This window comes from Pelodiscus sinensis, chromosome 1, assembly GCF_052426305.1.
Source record: "Pelodiscus sinensis isolate ZL-2025 chromosome 1, ASM5242630v1, whole genome shotgun sequence".
Taxonomy (NCBI): domain Eukaryota; kingdom Metazoa; phylum Chordata; order Testudines; family Trionychidae; genus Pelodiscus; species Pelodiscus sinensis.
The window spans coordinates 104,132,396-104,152,553 of NC_143052.1; the positions used below are offsets into that span (position 1 = coordinate 104,132,396).

At 46.0% G+C, this 20,158-nt stretch overlaps 1 protein-coding gene across 5 annotated transcripts in view; it reads right to left on the reverse strand.

The window, feature by feature from the left end:
* The window catches only part of BRAF (B-Raf proto-oncogene, serine/threonine kinase), a 568,039-nt gene that overhangs the window by 111,830 nt on the left and 436,051 nt on the right, over positions 1-20,158 (reverse strand). The window contains exon 1 of one of the 5 annotated variants that reach the window (XM_075939782.2): positions 18,843-19,219. The exons of 1 other annotated variant lie outside the window; for it this stretch is intronic. Coding sequence is in view for 2 of the 4 variants with exons in the window: in XM_075939797.2 (XP_075795912.1) it covers positions 5,663-5,794 (132 nt within the window). In the remaining 2 variants the exon portion in view is untranslated. Of the gene's footprint in view, positions 1-5,662; positions 5,953-7,978; positions 8,002-18,842; positions 19,220-20,158 lie in introns of those variants that run through there. 3 more of the 5 variants (XM_075939791.2, XM_075939797.2, XM_075939774.2) reach the window with 3 other exon arrangements.

A 20,158-nucleotide genomic window follows, 5' to 3' on the forward strand; every position in this document is an offset into this window, starting at 1 on the left:
GATACACCAGTTGAAACGCTGTTTTAAAAATAGTTACGAATTTTCAGCAGCTTTAACCATTTCAATCTCCCTTAACATTTCAGAAGCTTCAGTATGCTTTATACTTAAACAATGATTTCTGCAAAATATCGTGTATATCCCTCTACATAGTAGAATTCTTGTTTTAAAAATTGACAACTGAGCTATACAACATATTTTGATGGTAAATACATTTTGGTGTATTAATCATTACATTGCTTGCTGTAGGATACTTTGGAGAAAAAAATATAGTGTTTTTATGATTAAGGGTATTAAGTATCTCCTATATTTCATTTTGCCAGGGGCAATGTCACACAAATATGTCATCAAGAACCCGTAACTGACTATAATCATTTTTTTCAAGCCAAAAGACAAGTGATTTCTAAGATCCAGCTTTCAACAAAAAGCATGAATGTTGATGCATGGACAATTTCAATGCTAGTATCTTGTGTCTTGCAGTAAGGAAAATACAATGAATGGCATCATCATAGTAGAGTACTTCCATTGGGAATGCATATTGCATTAACTTTCATCAGAAAATTCATTCAATCCCAAAGCATCTGTTATGTAAAGTTACACTTGGCAGGAAAATACTTCAAAAGAAAAAAAGAGTAGCATGAACTGAAGACTCACCCAATTAAAGGTGGCTTTTCCCTGGGATTGGGTGGAAACTGGATTTTTGGTTTTGTGGGAAATGATGCAAGTTGGGGAGGTGGGGGGGAAGAGAAGGGAATGTACTAAAAGAGAATGAAAGCAAAAACCTTCAACTTTTCCAGCAAAACAAAGTTTGTGGGGAAAGCTGCTTGGAGTCAACATAAAATTGTAGTTTGGAATTTTAAAAAATAAAAATAATTCCAAAACTAAAAACAACAAGTTCTCCAGAGAGAGTTTATTTTTCCCCTGCCATTAAAGTAGCGTAAGGAGTCTGAGTGCCTCTGCTGGGACTTCTTTCAGAAGAGAAAGTTCAAAATAGATCATTCAAGAACAGAATCTGGATGGAATGATTGAATATTTCTGGAAATACTCCCCGATGACAAGAATGTAGCCTCTTCTCTCAGCTGCTCAATAGGGATGTAAATAATCATTAAAATAGTTAACCAGTTAAACAGATAAAATTATAACATTTAACCATTGTCAGACAGGTCCCACCAGCCTGCTCGAATGTAGCCAGAGTCCTGCCAGCCTAAATAGGCCACTCTGGCACAGCCAGGGCAGGGGGCCTGAAGCAGGTTTGACCCTGCCCGCTACCCCACATGGACAGACAGACTGAGCCAGGGCTGCTCCAGCCTGGCACAGTCAACCAATCGATTAACTGGTAAGCATTTTGGTAAGCCTAATGCTTACCAGGTAACTGGTTAACCTTTTATATCCCTACTGCTCAACACTTCCAATCATCCTGCAAACTACCTGGATGAGCCTGTGCTCTTGAGAAGCCATCCTAAGGTTAACCAGCCTGAATATCTAATGTCCCAGAAGCTCATTCAAGAGTAGACAGCTCAAGTCCATGCCACTGAGAACAGAAACTAGTGCTTGGGCCCCAGAGATGAAGAAATGGAAAAGGTAAGACTCAGAGGACTGGTTCCCCACTTTGAATCATTCCTCTTACCTCTTCTTAGAAGTATTGATGTAAAATCCTATTTAATTTGTTAACCAGTTAAACATTATGTTTAACTGGTTAACTAATTAAGGGTAAAAAAGGGGGCCACTCCAGCAACAGGGTGGAGTGCCCCTGTCAACAGGACCTCCTCAAAATATGCATGAACTGAATATTGTCAAGTGCAGCCCATCAAAATACATTTTTGCAACTGAATGTCAGGGCTGAATTAAGAAGTGTATTCATAAGAACGGCCATACTGGGTCAGACCAAAGGTCCATCTAGATCAGTATCCAGTCTTTCGATAGTGGCCAAAGGGAATGACCGGGTAATCATCAAGTGATCCTTCTCCTGTCATCCATATCCAGCCTCTGACAAACAGAGGCTAAGGACAGCATTCCTACCCATTCCGGCTAATAAGTATTGAAGGACCTAACTTCCATGAATTTATCCAGTTCTTTTTTGTACTCTGAAGTCCTAGTCTTCCAATATCCTCTGGCAAGGAGTTCCACAGGTTGACTGTGCGCTACATGAAGAAATACTTCCTTTTGTTAAACCTGTTAACTATTAATTTCATTTAGTGACCCCTAGTTCTTCTGTTATGGGAAGAAGTAAATAACATTTCCTTATTCACTTTCTTCATACCTGTCATGATTTTATAGACCTCTATTATATCCCTTCAGTCTCCTCTTTATTAAACTGAAAAGTCACAGTCTTTTTAATCTCTCTTCATATGGGATCCATTCCAAACCCCTAATCATTTGTGTTGCCCTTTTCTGAACCTTTTCCAATGCCAATGTATCTTTTTTGAAATGAGGCACCACATCTATATGCAGTATTCAAGATCTGGGGGTACCATGGATTTACAGAGAGTCAATAAATATTCCTTTCTTAATTATTCCTAACATTGTTTGCTTTTTTGACTGCCACTACTCATTGAGTGGATGTTTTCAGAGAACTATCCACAATGGACTAAGCTCTCTCTAGAGTGGTTATAAGTAAACTAACCTCCATCATTTGGTATGTATAGTTGGGATTATTTCTTCCAATGTGCATTACTTCACATATATCAACATTAAAAATCATCTGCTATTTTGCTGCCCGAGCACAAAGTTTTGTGAGATCCTTTTGAAGCTCTTCAGTCTGCTTTGTTCTTAACTATCTTATACAGTTTAGTATCATCAGCAAAATTTACCACCTCGCTGTTTATCCCCTTCTCCAGATCATTTATAAATAGGATTGGTCCAAAGTTTCACAGTAAGTTGATAGAATGAATCTGAACTATCGTGCTATAGCTATTAAAATCTATTCTGTTTAAAGCCTACATACAAAATATTTACATTTGCAGTCAATGTAATAATGTGTAATGTAATTACAAGACACATCTTTGGTTCAAGAGCAGCAGCTACTTCCCAGTAACAAAATAGGATAGCTGCAAGCTACATACACACGAGGAATGTGAAAGGTTAACCAGTTAGCTGGTTAACTGGTAAGCATCACTCCATTAACCAGTGGAGGCTGGAGCAGCCTCTTTCCATAGTGAGCCCGAGCACCCCGCAGGCAGGGTCTACTCTGGGAGGGCATCTCTGGCCTTGTCCTCAGCGGGCAGAGGGCTGTTCCAGCCCAGTGGGACTCGAGTGGGGCCCTCCTCCCCGCCAGCACCCCCTTTATTTGATTAAACAATGTTTAATCAGTTAACCTATTAAACAGGATTTTCCATCCCTGATACACACTACTTTCTCTTCCCACATGTTGTGTAAAATATAGAGAGCACACACTCTGATGTTACAGAATTTTAATCTTTAAACTGTAAATTATTTTTGTATCAGGAATATAAATCTGTTTTAACTACGCATTAGCAAAATTTTGATTGCTGACATTACTATCATCTGACATTACTTCCATAGTAAGTAATGCTACAAGAACTACAGAGTTAGAAACAAATGATGATTACTACTTACAGAAAAGAAGGGTTTCCTCCAAAAAAAATTTTTTTTCCCCCTCTACTGATATTACAAAAATGACATGCACTTTAAGCACAGGTACGAAAAGTGAGGTACATGCTGAATACGCAAAGTTGTGAGGAGCCACGCTCTCTTTCTGAACCCAAAGTGCTGCTACAGTTCAGTCGGCATACCCAGCAAATTTTAGGTACAGGTCAAACTTCTCTAGTCTGGCGCACTCTGGTCCAGAAACGATTTTAGTTAGCTGCAAATCCACTTTTCATGGGCATGGCCAAGTTCCTGTGGTACTATAAAGTTTGTTTACAGCCACCAATCCTGGCTGTCAGTGTTCGGTGATGTTATTTAGCTCCAAATATCTTCTAACAGCCCAGTAAGCACTGGAAGTGCTGGTAATGCTGCTAGACAATCTTCACTTCCCGTGGTCTGGAAAATTCTCTGGCTCAGAACTGGTCAGGTCTTGAGGGTGCCAGACTAGAAATGTTCCACCTCTTACTCAAGCAGTTAGCCAATCTTCCCTATCCTAGGAGACCATCTTGGTTACAACAATCTTGCAGACCACTGAGATGAAGAAGAGCCACTCATGCAGCCCACTCACTAGCCTAGGCAGTCCCTCACTAGGTTAGAGTATGCTAGAGTAAGTAAATATGAAAGCACTTTTACAGGTGAGGCAGCAATATGGCAATGTTTAGCAAAAGAGGTAACAAAGTAGAGAGCCTAGAGAAGTAGAGTCTAATAACCCATGGCAATTGCGTGCCCAGACTCACAAAACACTAATGTGTTCTGAAAGTTTTACACTCAGCAACTGATGCAAGATACCAGGAGTCAGGGTTTCTGGGTTCTAAGCCAAGTTCTAAAATCAATTTCCTATTCAACACTGGCCAAGTCATTTTGCCTTTATGCCTAGATCTTACCAAACCTCAAAATATTTTGCATATCCAGGGCTGAACCCATTTTGCAAACAATGATTTAAAGCTCAACACCCCACTAAGAGAGGTATTGCTGCTTTTACAGATCAGGAAAAACACCAGCTAGAGGTAAGGGATGTGCCCACAACTCCCACGGTGTCTGTGATAGATTCAAAGTAAAGGCCAGGTAACCTGAACCTCAACCAGGTGCCCAATCCACAGAAGTTCTCTCGCCCCCCCAATTCATGCTGCTGTAGCAATACAGGGCACAATCCCCCACGCACACTTGAGTGGCCCATGGATATTGGTCAATCTCCAACAAGGGCTTTGAGATCCTCAGACGCAAAAATAAGGAGATTGCAAAAACTTACTACAGCTTATCAGATCGACACCACAGGGTCCGTGACGGGGAAAGAGATACCCGCAGACCCCTAACTTTCACCTCTGACCCACATACAACCTCGACTTGACGCTGCACCTGTTATCACTAGCTGCCCCGCATCCAAGCGAGGGGCACGCAGGCTTCGCCATCTCTCGCGGTAAAGGGCGGCCCGGAGCACCGCACAACGAGCAGGGATCTTGCCGAGGCAGCCCGCTGCTGCCCGTGCTGCACCTCCCGCAACCTCCACCCCTTCCCCCCCACGGCCCGGCCAGGCAGGGTGCCGGAGCCACCTGCGCCGCCTGCACTTGTTGAGCAGGAGGAGCGTGCGCGCCGGGGCCCTGCCTTAACCCCCGGCAGCCAGGCGCTGTTGCCGGGCCGGGGGGGGGGGGGGGGGGGAAGCGGCGACAACCGTGGCGCGGGGCAGCTGAGCAGCCCCCTCCCAAGCCGCAGCATCAGAGCGGCCCGGGCTGAGCCTGCTGGCAGCGGGGGGACCCCCTGAACCGCGGCCTCCCCCGCCCCGGGAGACACCGCTCCCCGCCCCGCGCACAGGGGGGGCTGCCCCGCCGCGCCCTTCACCTGGGCCCGTGGGCTGCCCTGGCTCCGCCGTGCGCGCCCCGCTCCCGAGCCACACAGCTGGGAGCCTCCCCCGCCCTGCTCGGGCCCGGCCAGCGCGCACCGCCGGCCCCGCGGCAGCAGCTCAGGCCGCCCAGCGCCCAGGGGTCGGGGAAGCCCCAGGCAGCGGCTCGGGGGGGGGGTCCCCGATACTCCCCGCCCGGCGGCGGCCCCGCCCGGAGCTCACCTCCTCCGGGATGGCCGGCTCGCCGCTGCCCGCCTGGTACGAGGCCCCAGCTCCGGGCGGCGGCTCGGGCTCCATGTCCCCGTTGAAGAGCGAGGCCCCCTCTGAGCTACTGCCGCTGCTCAGCGCCGCCATCTTGGGTTGAAGCGTTGGAGGAAGGGGGGAGGGGGAAGCCGCTTCCCCGCTGCCGGGCCGCCCCCAGCCGCGACCCGTAGTGGGAGGGGGGGGGGGGAGACCACACAGCCTGGAGAGCTCCTCGCGGCCCGCACCGCCACACGTCACCCCCGGCCCGTGACGTCACCCGAAACAGTCGCCGCTGTCACTGCGCATGGGCCGTCTGATGTCACGGGGAAACACCTTGACGTCACGGCGCGACTAAACGTCATCCAGATAACTCAGAGGGTGCGGTATGTAACCCCGCCCCTTTTCTATAAGCTCCTCCCTTGCTCCCCTTTCACTCGCATCCGCAAAACTCCTTTCCCTCCTCAGACAGCTCCACTTCTACTCTTTGCTTCCCCTAGCCTGCCCTCTCTCAGCGCCTGCCCCTGAGCCCCTTCCTTCTATGCCCTCCAGCCCTGCTCCTCACAACCTTTCCCTCACTCCCCTGCTCCATAGACTCCTTCCAGCCAGCCCCTCTTTGCCCATAGTTGTTTTACCAGGCTACAATCTTCCCAGGGCCTATGCACATCTCCTTGACCCAAACATTTGACTTTGCTCAAGTTGCATAGCATAATTCGACTTTTGCCCTGAAGCGTAAATGTGCCCATAAGGAGCTGCCTTCTCTTCCCTTGCTCACACAGTGATGCGCCCTCATGACTTCTTATCCCATAGCATCCCCACACACAGGCCTCTCGTCCTTGCCCTGCCTTCTTTCATTCAGGCTACGTCTAGACTACAGGCTTCTTTCGGAAGAAGCTTTTCTGGAAGAGATCTTCCGGAAAAACTTCTTTCAAAAGAGAGTGTCCACACAGCAAACGTGCATTGAAAAAGCGATCTGCTTTTTCAAAAGATAGCTTCCAATCAACGTGGATGCTATCTCATATTTAAGTTGTGATTACTATGGATGGAGTTGCCACTGGGGCACCTGTGCTTTTTCCTGGAGGCCTCTTCTTTCTAAAAAACAAAACAAAACCCTCTACACCATCCACACACGCATTTTCTGAAAGAGTTCTTTCAGAAAAAGGCTTCTTCCTCATAGAAAGAGCTTTACCGCTGTCGGAAAAACCTCTGCATTCTTTTGATTTTTCTGTCGAAAAAATGCAATTGCAGTGTGGACTTAAGTGTAGTTTTTGCAGAAAAACTCTGCAGTGTAGACATACTCCTAGAGACTGATTCCACTTCACTGATGAGGCCCCATAACCACTCAGCCATTCTCAACTGTCATCTTACCCTAGTCAGAGCTGAAACCCTATGGCTGCGTCTAGACTGGCAAGTTTTTCCGCAAAAGCAGCTGCTTTTGTGGAAAAACTTGCCAGCTCTCTACACTGGCCGCTTGAATTTCCGCAAGAACACTGACGATCTCCAGTAAGATTGTCAGTGTTCTTGCGGAAATGCTATGCTGCTCCCGTTTGGGCAAAAGCCCTCTTGCGCAAATGCTTTTGCACAAGAGGGCCAGCGTAGAAAACGTGATACTGTTTTGCACAAAAAAAGCTCCGATCGTGAAAATGGTGATCAGGGCTTTCTTGCGCAAAACCGCGTCTAGATTGGCATGGACGCTTTTCCGCAAAAAGTGCTTTTTTGGAAAAGTGTTTGTGCCAATCTAGACGCTCTTTTCTGCAAATGCTTTTAACGGAAAAACTTTTCCGTTAAAAGCATTTGCGCAAAATCATGCCAATCTAGACGTAGCCTATGGGTAAAGTGTTAGCCTGTTGACACCTCATTCTTTCAACCTAGCAAGTAGTAGTAATATAAAGCACTGAGCTAGAATATTTTCACACACACATCCCAAAATATACCAGTAGCAAATCACTCAACAGCAGGAAGCACAATACTAACTCCTTGGTAGGAAGTAGGGTAGGGTCTCCACTTGAAGAGGGGGTCAGAAAGTTCAACTCTGACTCTCCACTATAGGAAGAGTCTTCCAAAGAGCAGAGGGGTACAAAAGCATCAATAATACACCAGAATGTGCTGCTTATCTTCTAAACTAGTATAGCACAAAGCATGAAGCAACTAAAAAAAAATCAAACAAAAAAAAAACCCTTTGTTTTAAGAAAATATTACATAAAAAAATAAAAGCCATTTGTAAAGAGAAAGAGTGCTTTCCCAGAAGTATTTTGACCACATTTTTCAACTGTATGTAATGATTCTAGGTTGCCTAACCTGAAATCCTTAGGATCTGAATTTCAGATCATGCAGCCTCCATTGGCTTCATTTGGAAACTCGAGCCTTAGATGTCTCAATCAGATAATAGAGTTGCCAGGTGTCCAGTTTTGAACCGGACAGTCCAGTATTTGAGCTTTCTGTTCAGGAAACAAATTGAGAAAATATAAATATCCAGTATTTTCTAAATAAGATGTAATGTAGATTGTGATGTAATGTCAAGTGTGTCCGGTATTTTTGTTGAAACCATCTGGCAACCGTATTGGATACTGAGGCCCTAGATGTCTCAAGTTGGTAAAATCCTGGCCCCACTGGTGTCAATGGGAGTTTAGCCAGTGATTTCAGTGGAACCAAAATTTCAATTCTAATTAGTGGGCAAAAGGAAGATACAAAAAAGTAGGGTGTCAGAAAGCTAAATGTACATGTCAAGAGGCCGACAACAGTGTGCCCTGTAAGCTGTGTGCTTGGCCAGCCATCCAAGAGAGATTCAAATGCCACTCAGCTGATTAGCAGAGGTCCCACAGCCAACAGTATGTGTTTCTATTGGTGATGCACATCTGCACATGCCTTGATGCACATAACAAAATTTATTCCACACATGGATGGGAAAAAATAGAACATTAGCTGACCATCACAATTCTGTATATTTTCTTAGGTAAATATTATCTACAAAACTACAATATGTTATAAAACCTTAAGGCTTTGGCTGTACTGTAGAAACCATAGACATAAGGGTCTGCCTATGTAGCCCCAGTTAAGGACTGAGATCTAAGGATGCATATTTACGCACTGAGGAGCAGAAGAGTCCAAAATTAAGATTGCAAACAAAATTATCTTTAATCCCCTTACAGTACTGTCCTAGTTACATAGTATACTATTTCCCACGTTGCAATAGGAAAAATGCATAATACATGGGTTCTGACAATATTATTAAAGTGCATTTCCAAGAGAAATAAGACTTCCAGTTTAAGTTAATAATATACCAGAACACTATGACAATGAAAAATTAATATAAAATAATGGGAAAATACTGAAGATGATACAACCATTTACATTTATTTAAAAACTATGATGTAACATTTGAGAAACATTATGTAAGCATGTATGCAAGACATCTTTACAAATATAAATTAAAGGGACCCTTAGCTTGAAAAATCAATTTTAAAACATAACTGTAACTCGAGTAGATACATTTCAACACCTAAGATTATTAAAACAGGGAAATTAAAAACAAAACACCTCTAATTTTTTCAGTTTGCTTATTGACTGCCTGAGCCGCCAAACATTTATGCCCATGCTTAATTTTATTTGTCAGTCCTGGAGGGATTCTGCCATCTAAGGCTCTAAATGCAATAATTGCAGCATTCTTGCCAGACTAAAATTTATGTATATGTGTTTGCAGGATCAAAGTTATAGTTGCTCTCTTTTTGCTGAAAATATCCTCATATCCTTAAGAAAGCAACAGAAAAATCTCAACCACATTTTTGAAGGGTTACCAAAAATACAACAAAACAAACAAATCAAGCTAAACTATTTAAAGGATGTTCTGTCACAACCTGGAATAGTTTAAATTAGTCAACTAAACAGATCCAAGTTGACAGTGACCCTTTGAGATGGCACAGACGGCGGCCTTCTTAGTTTTTGCATTTCCTGACGTTTGATACGCAGCCTCCTCATTCTATTAATGTAGTTTTGGGATGCTAAATACTCTAAAAAATATATACCACAACTTTTGGTCTTATATGGCTTCTTTAACACTCAAGTTAGTTCTTTGTAAACACTTGGAAATGAGTTAAGTGCTGGTCATACTATAAATGTGAAATAAGTATTATAGCTATTTAGTGTATGAGCTTAGCAATAGCTCCCATACTGCCTGGAATATCAGATCCTGCTTTGTTAAAAGCAGACCTGCTGGGGGGTGGGGGTTGGGTAAAAGGGACAAGTGCCCCAGGTCCAGCAATTCAAAGAGGCCCAGGCATCCCAGCGACTGCTGCTGCTGCTACTGTGGCAGCGGTGGAGGTCAGAGCCCTGAACCCTTTAAATCCGTGGTCCCCAACATGGTGCCCGTGGGCGCCATGGCACCCGCAGGGGCATTTGCATGCGCCCGCCAGGTGCTCGGGGCTGGCCTGGCCCCGGGCACATGGCGCACGGTGAGCACCGGGCGCGCAGCGCTTGGCGGGGGGAGTGCCGACCCCGGGCGCACGACGCTTGGAGGGGGGAGCGCCGGCCCTGGGCGCGTGGCGCTTGACGGGGGGAGCGCTGGCCCCGGGCGCGCGGCGCTTGGTGGGGGGGGCGCTGGCCCCGGGCGCGCAGCGCTTGGCGGGGGGGGCGCCGGCCCCGGGCGCGCAGCCCTTGGAGGGGGCACCGGCCCTGGGCGTGTGGCTATGGGGGGGCCCCGTCCCCGGGCATGTGGCTATGGGGGGAGGCTGCCCCCGGGCGCGCAAGTGTCCCCGCCCCCTGGCGCCCAGCGGGCGAACAGCCACGCCCCCTGGCACCCAACAACCTCAAAAGGTTGGGGACCACTGCTTTAAATGGTCACCTGGAACATATGTGGCAGTCTCCAGACAGCTCTGAGGCCTGGGCTTCCACCTGAGACTCCCTGGCCACCTGTGCAGCCACCAGAGACATGCAGTAGGGATTTGTTTAAAAAATTATCTGACAAATAGCAACACAGCACTTCCTGCTAGGGCAGCACAGTGTCATCGCTGCATAGAAGCCCAAGTTCTTGTGTCATAGGTGGCCCAAGGTATGAATGTCTGCTAACCAACACTATATATGAGAGCCAAACAGAGAAACTAAGTTACTTGCCAAGTTTGTAACTTTATGCCTAATAAATCTGTGTTCTAGACTAGGAATGTTAAATATCAGTTAATTGAATAGTTGAGTAACCTCATGAATACTTACCATTTAGTCGACTATTCTGTAGTCGCCGGGGGTGGGGCTGACAGCCAGTGTGATCCAGCCTCATTTCTAAGGAGCCCCCTGCCACTCCACACTGCTGCCTCTGAGGGGAGCCAGGCGGGAGCTGGTCCGCAAGAGGCAGCAGTATGGGGTGACAGAAGCCCCTGTCTAGGGGGAGTCTGAGCTCCCGGAACCAGCACAAGCCAGAACGGAGCTGGGTAGCCTGCCCACCCAGCTCTTAATACACTTTAAATGCAGAGCCACCGCTGGGGTTGGTCCTGGACCTGACGCAAGCCAGGACTGAGCAGGGCTGCTGGCCAGCCTGCTAAAAATACTGGAAATGGTGTTAGGGAAGGGGGAAATTTGTGTAGTCTATAACATTAACCTATAAGCTTTTTCTTATTGGTTAATAGGTTAATTGACTATACTATTACATTCCTATTCTAGACATACTGTTGAAAAAATGATAGTCAACAATGACCTATGTGGCATAAGAATCTGTAAACAAGCCTGTAAACAAAACACAGATTAGGAAATAAATGTGACAATGAAGATTAGAGTGTTGAGGGAGATTTCCCTGAACTTGTAAGGAAATGAAAAGAAGTGCAGTATTAAGTACTTATCTGGGCACATTCTTTAGGTAGCTGATGTTAATGGAAAAGTCACTGGGTGAAATTCATCCCTGACATAACTCTTTTTCCTTCAATAGAATTTACCATCAGGATGAATTTGGCCTTACTGTGCAAATTTTAGTCATAATCCATGTTTTGTTCTCCAAACAATTTACAGTCAGGATATAAATCTAACTTCAGCACCAGTAGCCTACCATCAATCTATAATTTTTTAGTACTTTTTCTACTGTCTTTAATAATCCCATATTACTTTGTTGTTGTGCGTTTGATTTTATTAGGAGGTTTGCATTCACATGAGGAAAGTTAGTCATACTATGTTATTATTAATAGTTATACCATGTAACACATTAAGGGCCACAAGTATGAACCTTAATGGAAACAACTAGGGTTAGAGCCAAGAGTTACCTCCTAATACACATGATGGAGGTGCATTTTTATTGTTGTTATTGGTTTTGCTTGCTTTTATTTTTAAATAAAAGAGAAAACGCAAAGCTGGTAAGAAATGATAGATTGAGAAGATCAGAAGCAAAAATCTAGTATTCACACTGTATCTCCTTGCTCTTTAGTGAAGAAGATCCACCTCCATTGATAAATATATTCATATTTCATGGCCTTGAATCATCTTTAGTTTATCTGCTTAGCCTGTCAGGCTAGTCAGTGTTAAATGTAACAAAGTGCTTTTTGGTGATATAAAATTCTGTTCACTAGGAATTGATACCACCTCTCCATTTTGCAGAGGGCACCAGATAGCCATAAGTCAAAGTCAAATTAGTGCCCAAGATGTGAAGGGCTCTGTTTTTTCATTGCCAAACCCTTAAACCATCCTAGGATGTTGTATGTATAGTCTAGCTGGTATTATAGCAACTAATTAGTATTTGAAAATATTTGTTAAAATTACCCCTTTCCAAGGAAAGTGTACATTTTTTTCACCAATTATTGGGGGAGGGGTGTCAAAAAGGGTTAAATACTGATCAGAAAAATAATTTGGTTTGGTAGTTGAAGAGCAGATAAATAATTTAGATTACCCATCAGAACATTTATTGGTCAAATTAACATATACATTTAAGAGAAAAATGTTTATACAGTAAAAACACAGTTTACTTGACAGTATCTAGCCCAATTTGGAAATTTGAAAACATCAGCTGTCTTTCCACAAACAAATCAGATTACCTTGACAGAATGCTCAGAAGAAATTATTGTCCAGCGTATGAAAAAGCTTCTCAGTCAGATCTAAACTAGGTCTAGTTTGCCATTTCTTTTTCAGAGAAGGGAGCATTTTGAAACAAGTTGTCAAGGCTGTTCTCCACTCTGGCACTCCAAATGCAGAATATGGGGGCCCATAAGAGACCTTAAAAATACCTTGTCTCCACAGGTTTCTGCTTAAAAACTCCCCAAGGTCACCAATTTCCTGGGCTGCCACCACCAAGTGAAAACTCCTTTCTTCTTGAACCCCAAAGGAAGCACTTGGAACCTCTTCCAGAGGGGTGCCCCAAGCTCTTTTAACACAAGAGAGCTTGAATAAAAAGAGAAAACAAACTTCAGCCTCTGACAGCTGGCCTCTCAGTTTTAGGCATGCATACACAGACTAGGGATATAAGCAACTAGTCGACTATTCGAGAAGCATAAACTTATCGGATAGTCGATTAGTGATGCACCTAGTTGTTCCCTCCCTTGTTGCCTCTATCAGAGAGAAGCAGCAAGGTGGGGAAGAACAGGAGCCGGTGATGGGTGGAGCCGGCTTAAAAGACAGTTCCCCCCAGCATCATCACCGCTGGGAGCAGAGGAGGTAGAGGCACAGCGGGAAACAGCACCAGCTTCCACTCACACTGTTTCAGCTTCAATTCTGTTTTTGAAATGTACATGAACCCCAGCAGGGCTCGTCTACATTTCAAAGGCTCAGGTACCACAGGAAGCATGGGGTCAGCAAGGAGTCCCCACTGGCCCCGTGTTCCCTGCGGGGCTTTTGAAATGTACAGGCGCTGCAGGGAATGCAGGACCAGCGGGGAGTCCCATGCTGGTCCCACGCTCCCTGCGGGGCTTCCTTTTGAAATGTACAAGAGCCTAATGGGACTCTTGTACATTTCAAAGGCTCGGACACTGCAGGGAGTGCGGGGCCAGTCCCCCGCTGGCCCCATGCTCCCTGCAGGGCTTCTGCTTTTGAACTGTAGCAAGAGCCCTGTTGGGCTCTAGTAAATTCAGAAGGAAGCCCTGCCAAGCTCTTGCTACACGGGAATGCAGGGGCAAGATTAGAAAGGCAAAGGCACAAAATGAGATCAAACTAGCTACAGGCATAAAGGGAAACAAGAAGACCTTTTATAAATACATTAAAAGCAAGAGGAAGACCAAGGACAGGGTAGGCCCACTGCTCAGTGAGGAGGGAGAAGCAGTAACAGGAAACTTGGAAATGGCGGAGATGCTCAATGACTTCTTTGTTTCGGTCTTCACCGAGAAGTCTGGAGGTGTGCCTAACGTAGTGAATACAAGCAGAGAGAGGGTAAGTTTAGAAGATAGGATACACAAAGAACAAGTTAAAAATCACTTAGGAAAGTTAGATGTCAGCAAGTCACCAGGTCCTGATGAAATGCATCCCAGGATACTCAAGGAGCTGATAGAGGAGGTATCTGAGCCTTTAGCTATGATCTTTGAAAAATCATGGAAGACAGGGGAGATTCCAGAAGACTGGAAAAGGGCAAATATTGTGCCCATCTATAAAAAGGGGAATAAGAACAACCCAGGAAACTACAGACCGGTCAGTTTAACGTCTGTCCCAGGGAAGATAATGGAGCAGGTAATTAAGGAAATCATATGCAAACACTTGGAAGGTAATAAAGTGATAGGGAATAGCCAGCATGGGTTTGTGAAGAACAAGTCATGCCAAACTAATTTGATAGCTTTCTTTGATAGGATAACGAGCCTTGTGGATAAGGGAGTGTTACGCCTCCATCCCTGAGGAAGGGGGAAAAAGGGGGAGGGGGGGTCCCCCCCCCCTTTCTAACTAGCTTGACGCCGGACACAATCTGTTTCCTAAATTAAGGACCTTTAATTCTAATATACTCGCCGCGTCGCGCCGATCCCGCACAGCGCGACCGTGGTGCCAATGACCACTCCCTTGGGGAAGGGTAAGAGGGAGGGGGTCCGGGCCCGCCCTCACTCCGGACCCCGACCCAGGGCCCTAAGGCCAGGACGCTCGTCCTAGCCAATGACGGGGGGGGTTTGCGAACCCTAAACTCCCCCGCACTCGGGTTCCACGGCCCAGCCCTGGGTCACTTCTCCCTCTTCCCCCGAGCCCCTCCTCCCTCCTCACTGGCCCCCGGGGTTCTACCTCACCCAGGGGCGCCAGTATCCGCTTCCCCCCGGTCCTCCGGGGGTCTCCCAGTCTCCCTGTCCGCCGCCCCTTTGGACGGGCGGCCCGGCGTTTAAATCTCCCGCCTGACGCCGGGGGATGACGTCTCCCCCGACGTCCTTTGTGCGCGCCGCCTGGTCCCGTCGCGGGGATGACGTCAGGCCCCGTGCAGGGCTGAACAGACGCCGCTCCCCTGGGCGGCGTCTGCCGGCCGTCCCGAACCGCGTCTCACGGCGGTCGGGATGAGCCCGTGCCGCGGTCGGCTCCGAGAGTGGCGGGGCCGCCCCGCCACAGGGAGAAACGGTGGATGTCATATACCTAGACTTTAGTAAGGCATTTGATACGGTCTCGCATGATATTCTTATTGATAAACTAGGCAAATATAACTTAGATAGGGCCACGATAAGGTGGGTGCATAATTGGGACCCGTACTGTTCAATATCTTCATCAATGATGTAGATATTGGGATAGAGAGCACGCATATTAAGTTTGCAGATGATACCAAACTGGATGGGGTTGCAACTTCTTTGGAGGATAGGGACATAATTCAAAATGACCTTAGCAAGTTAGAGAAATGGTCAGAGGTAAACAGGATGAAGTTTAATAAAGAGAAATGCAAAGTGCTCCACTTAGGAAGGAACAATCAGTTCCATACATACAAGATGGGAAGCGACTGTCTAGGAAGGAGCATGGCGGAAAGGGATCTAGGGGTCATAGTGGACCACAAGTTGAATATGAGTCAACAGTGTGATGCTGTTGCAAAAAAAGCAAATATGATTCTAGGTTGTATCAACAGGTGTGTTGTAAGCAAAACTCGTGAAGTCATTCTGCCGCTCTACTCTGCACTAGTTAGGCCTCAGCTGGAGTACTGTGTCCAGTTCTGGGTGCCACATTTCAAGAAAGATGTGGAGAAATTGGAAAGGGTACAGAGAAGAGTGACAAGAATGATTAAAGGTCTAGAGAACATGACCTGTGAAGCCAGGCTTCATGAACTGGGCTTGTTTAGTTTGGAAAAAAGAAGATTAAGGGGGGACATGATAGCGGTTTTCAAATATCTAAAAGGGTGTCACAAGGAGGAAGGAGAAAATTTGTTCCTCTTGGTTTCTGAGGACAGGACAAGGAGTAATGGGCTTAAAGTGCAGCAAGGGAGGTTTAGATCGGACATTAGGAAAAAATTCCTAACTGTCAGGATGGTCAAATATTGGAATAAATTGCCAAGGGAGGTGGTGGAATCTCCCTCTCTGGAGATATTTAAGAACAGGTTAGATAGACATCTGTCAAGGATGGTGTAGACGGAGCTTGGTCCTGCCTTGAGGGTGGGGAGCTGGACTCGATGACCTCTCGAGGTCCCTTCCAGTCCTATAATTCTATGATTCTATGATACAGTTCAAAGGCAGAGGTGCCCTTATAGACTAATCGAATAGTCGATGGAAATCCCATCCACTATGCGATAGTTAATCTTAATTTACATCCCAAACACAAACCTTCTGTAAACTTCCAGGACACAAGAATCAAATAATCTCCTTTAAAAAAGTGATTTTATTAATAAAACAAAAAAATATGCTTGATAAGCACATTTGGTTGCTGGATATTACAGAGCAACTGAGAAAAGAACAGATTAAAACAGAGAAATTTTATCTCTGAGATGCATCTTAGAATACAGTGGGGGGAGGAGGCATGTGGACTTGGCACAGCAAAGTTTAACTAAACAACAAATCAAAGAAAATAACCTGATCACGACTAAATAAACATTTCCCTGTCTACTTACGATCCGTGCTTCAAGGTCGAGTACATTTCCATACCCAGTGTTCTTTGTAAGCATGGTAGTTCTGCCTGGTTTAATTCATCTTATTCTCCTAGTTTAAAACTCACACAAACAAAACAGCAGGTAGGTGTATCTTCCAATTCAAATAGCAACACTTTTTTCCATTGGCTCTCCTGGCTTCCTGCCAACACCCTCTAGCTACCTGAGTTTAACCTTTTAGTCACCGAATGCTGGCCAACACTCCTCCTATCCCTCACACAAGTAAATGACAAATAAGCAAACACCTGCCTGTATGGGGTACATTTTCAGAACATAAATCTTTCACTACTTCTTATCTGAATGATTAGTCCAAAGATTTGATACATGTTAATAAGATAGTTTAGTTAAATACACAAGGCCAGATTTGTTAGGGTATTTAAGCACCTGAAGATGCAAATAGGTACATGGTTGAATTCTCAGAAGCCCCCAGGTGCTTCTGAAAATCCCACTAGACAACTGCCTGCAGCTTTAGGCATCTAAATACTTTTAGCATCCCACTGTCATTTTCTTCACACAAGGCCAATGGAGTTCAGTGATGCTTAGCAAGAGATGGAGCGGTTGCTCCACACATTATTAGCATATGTTAAATATGTGTGAGACTAGTTTATTCACTGCAATGAAATCATTACATATTGTGATGGGTTCTTGGGCACGAGCATCTGCCCCTCACCTGGGGCGGGGCCCTGCAAGCCCCCCGCCTGTGTCAGTTCCCCCAAGGGGCGGCTTTACGGGTGCAAGCCTTCACACTCCCGTCCGAGGACGAGGCCTTGCGAGCCCACCGCCTATTCCGTATGTGTGGGACAAGGGTAATTCAGGGGGGACCTTGGCCTTCCTGTAAGGGTCCGAAGTGGGTCCAAGGTCATCAGTAATGGCCTGTGAGGCCAACAAGAGGGTGGCACGCTGCTGCTACTCACCACACATACCGAGGGAGGAGAGGGTTTAGGGGGACCCAGGCCCTCCCTCTCCACTGGGTCCCAACCCAGGGCCCTAAGGTTGGGGGTGGTTTGTCCCTACCCAGCTGACGGGGATCCACCCCAAAGCTCATCAGCCCACGGGTGCCAAAAGCACTCTGCCCCGGGCTGCTTCCTAGCCCCCTCCGGCTGCCCGTGCTCTCTGGAGTTCTCCCAGGGTCTTACTGGCTCGCCTTCTTCCTTCTCCGACCTGTTGTGGTCTTTGCCTCCGCTGAATTGTGGGGAGGCCCCTCTGGCTGACCCGACGAGGGCTCCGATCCTTGCTCGCCCCCCAGCTCCCTTCCAAGCCTGATTTAAATGGCCTGCCGCCTGACGTCATAGGGCATCACCCCGCCCTCCCAGCGTCCCTCCGCTTGGGCATGTTGCGGTCATGTAGCGGGCCGCCGCTTCCGTACGCTACGGCCGCCTGACGGAGGTGTGGTTCTAAAACCTTCCCGCCGCGTCTCCACGGCTTTGCCAGCTGCCACTCCTCTGGCGGTCGGCCGGCTGGGCTGCCCCCAGCCTCAGTGCGGGCCCCAGGGAGCCTGTCACACATATAAACCTTCTAAAATGTATTAAGAAACTAACAGACTTACCTGGCATTGTCCATGTCCTTCAGGGCATAGGGCTGGTGGTGTAGGGGTTGCAGGACTGAGGGTGGGGCCTTGGAGATTTGGGTAGTGCAGGAGACCGGGGGTGTGAGAGTGAGGGTTGTGGGGTGAGCAGGTACTCAAAGAGGAGCTGGGATCCCATCCAGTATGGGCCTTTTTTCTCCCCAGCCACCAGGGGTCAATTTCCCCCCTTCTCTTTGGTTACCAGGGGCCTTTTTTCTGTGTTCCCCAATGATTCAGCCAAAAGCTGGGAGCGGGGGGGAAAGAGTTTGGGGCAGGGGGGCTATTTACTTGGTTTGCTGGTAGGCAATATGGCCGAGCTCCAGCTCTGCTGGCTTTCAGTAACCGGGTTTGGTTCTTTAAAGGATTTGAAACCACAGACAGAGGAGCACTTCTTTTTAGGCTCAAACAATGACTTTTCATTTTTTCTATTTACTTTATTCTAAATTTTTCATTTAAATCAATTCACTATTTTTTATTCTTTTAAGACAAAATAATATACAAAGAAAAAGTAGAAAAACAGTACAGTTAAAAAAACAAAAAATAATAACTTCTCCTACAGATATACCCTCCTGATTTACCTTAAAACAATTTATGGAGTTAACAAATATATAAATACTCACGTTAAGAAAGATAGAATCATTGCTTAGATTCAGGAGATATTCTTTTCTTTATGTTTTTCCTTTTTTGGATTTTTCGTTGCAACTTACGACCAGTGTTGTTCCCCTTTCGGAGCTTATTTGTTCCCCATTTCGGAGCTTATGTGCGGCAGCGAGATTCAGTGCCGGGGAGGGAGCTCTGGTTGATCAGACCTAGCTTTTTGGATTCGCAACACGTCCGCTCTTGGTCTGTTCCATCCAACCTTATATACCCTGTTTCGGTACTTTGGTATTCCTCCACTCGCCTGACAATTGCTGACGTTAGATTTTTGTTGTCTCATTCTGCCCTTACAAAAACTTTCGTCTGCTCCATTTGGGGTAATCAGCACTTTGTTGCATATTGCTGTCTGAGTTACTTCCTTCCCTAAAAGCGGGGTTATTATTGGTCATCCAATCAAATTTTGTTTTTATTTGCATCTCCTGTATCTCACAATGCTGCCTTTCCTTTACACTTACAATTAAACTGGTGCTCATTTGACATATTCTGGGTAGGCCTCAATAACTTCCTTTCACACTGGCCACTTTCTTGGTGGTGCAGGCTGTTCCCAGTGGACACTCTGCAGAATAGCTCTCTCCTGTAGGGTCGCTGCTCCCAGTGGTCACCCGCAGTAGCGTATCCCGCTGAACAGCAGCCCCTCCCTTCGCATGTTATGGAAAACAGCCCTCTTCCCAGGATTTCCAGTTGTCCTGGCACAACCAACCCTGAACTTTCTTTAAGTTAGGAAAAGAGGGTGTTGCATACCAAATGTGATGACCCTAGCTTTTAGTGTTTAGGAGAAGACCTTGATCAAATGGACTTGCAGACAGACATACAGACAGGCACATTCTAAAATATATATATAGATACATGGCACTTTTATATGCAATAATATGGAGCTAAAATAAATAACTCTGTATCCATCCATCCTCCAGGGGAGAATACCGTTTGTGTGTCATGTTCATTCTGAATCTCAAGAGGGAGAAAACTTGAATTATGGTGGATTGTAGATGCTGATGGTGGCTTGCCACAATCTTCCCTGTAACCTTGCCCAGAAAATTTTAAACAGGATTATAGCCTGATTACTGGAATGTTTTTTGAATGGTGTGTACTTCATAAAGGTAACTTGCCTTCCAGGAAGAATGAATTGATACTCTTGAGGCGTGGGTTCAGAATAGTTTCACCATCCATGAAAGGTTGGAGGTCCCATTCGTATGTGTAACTGGTACACCTCTCAAGCCAGAAGATCCCTGACTGCTCCCATATTAGACAATGGGAAAAGCACGGGGAGGCTTTGATTTTT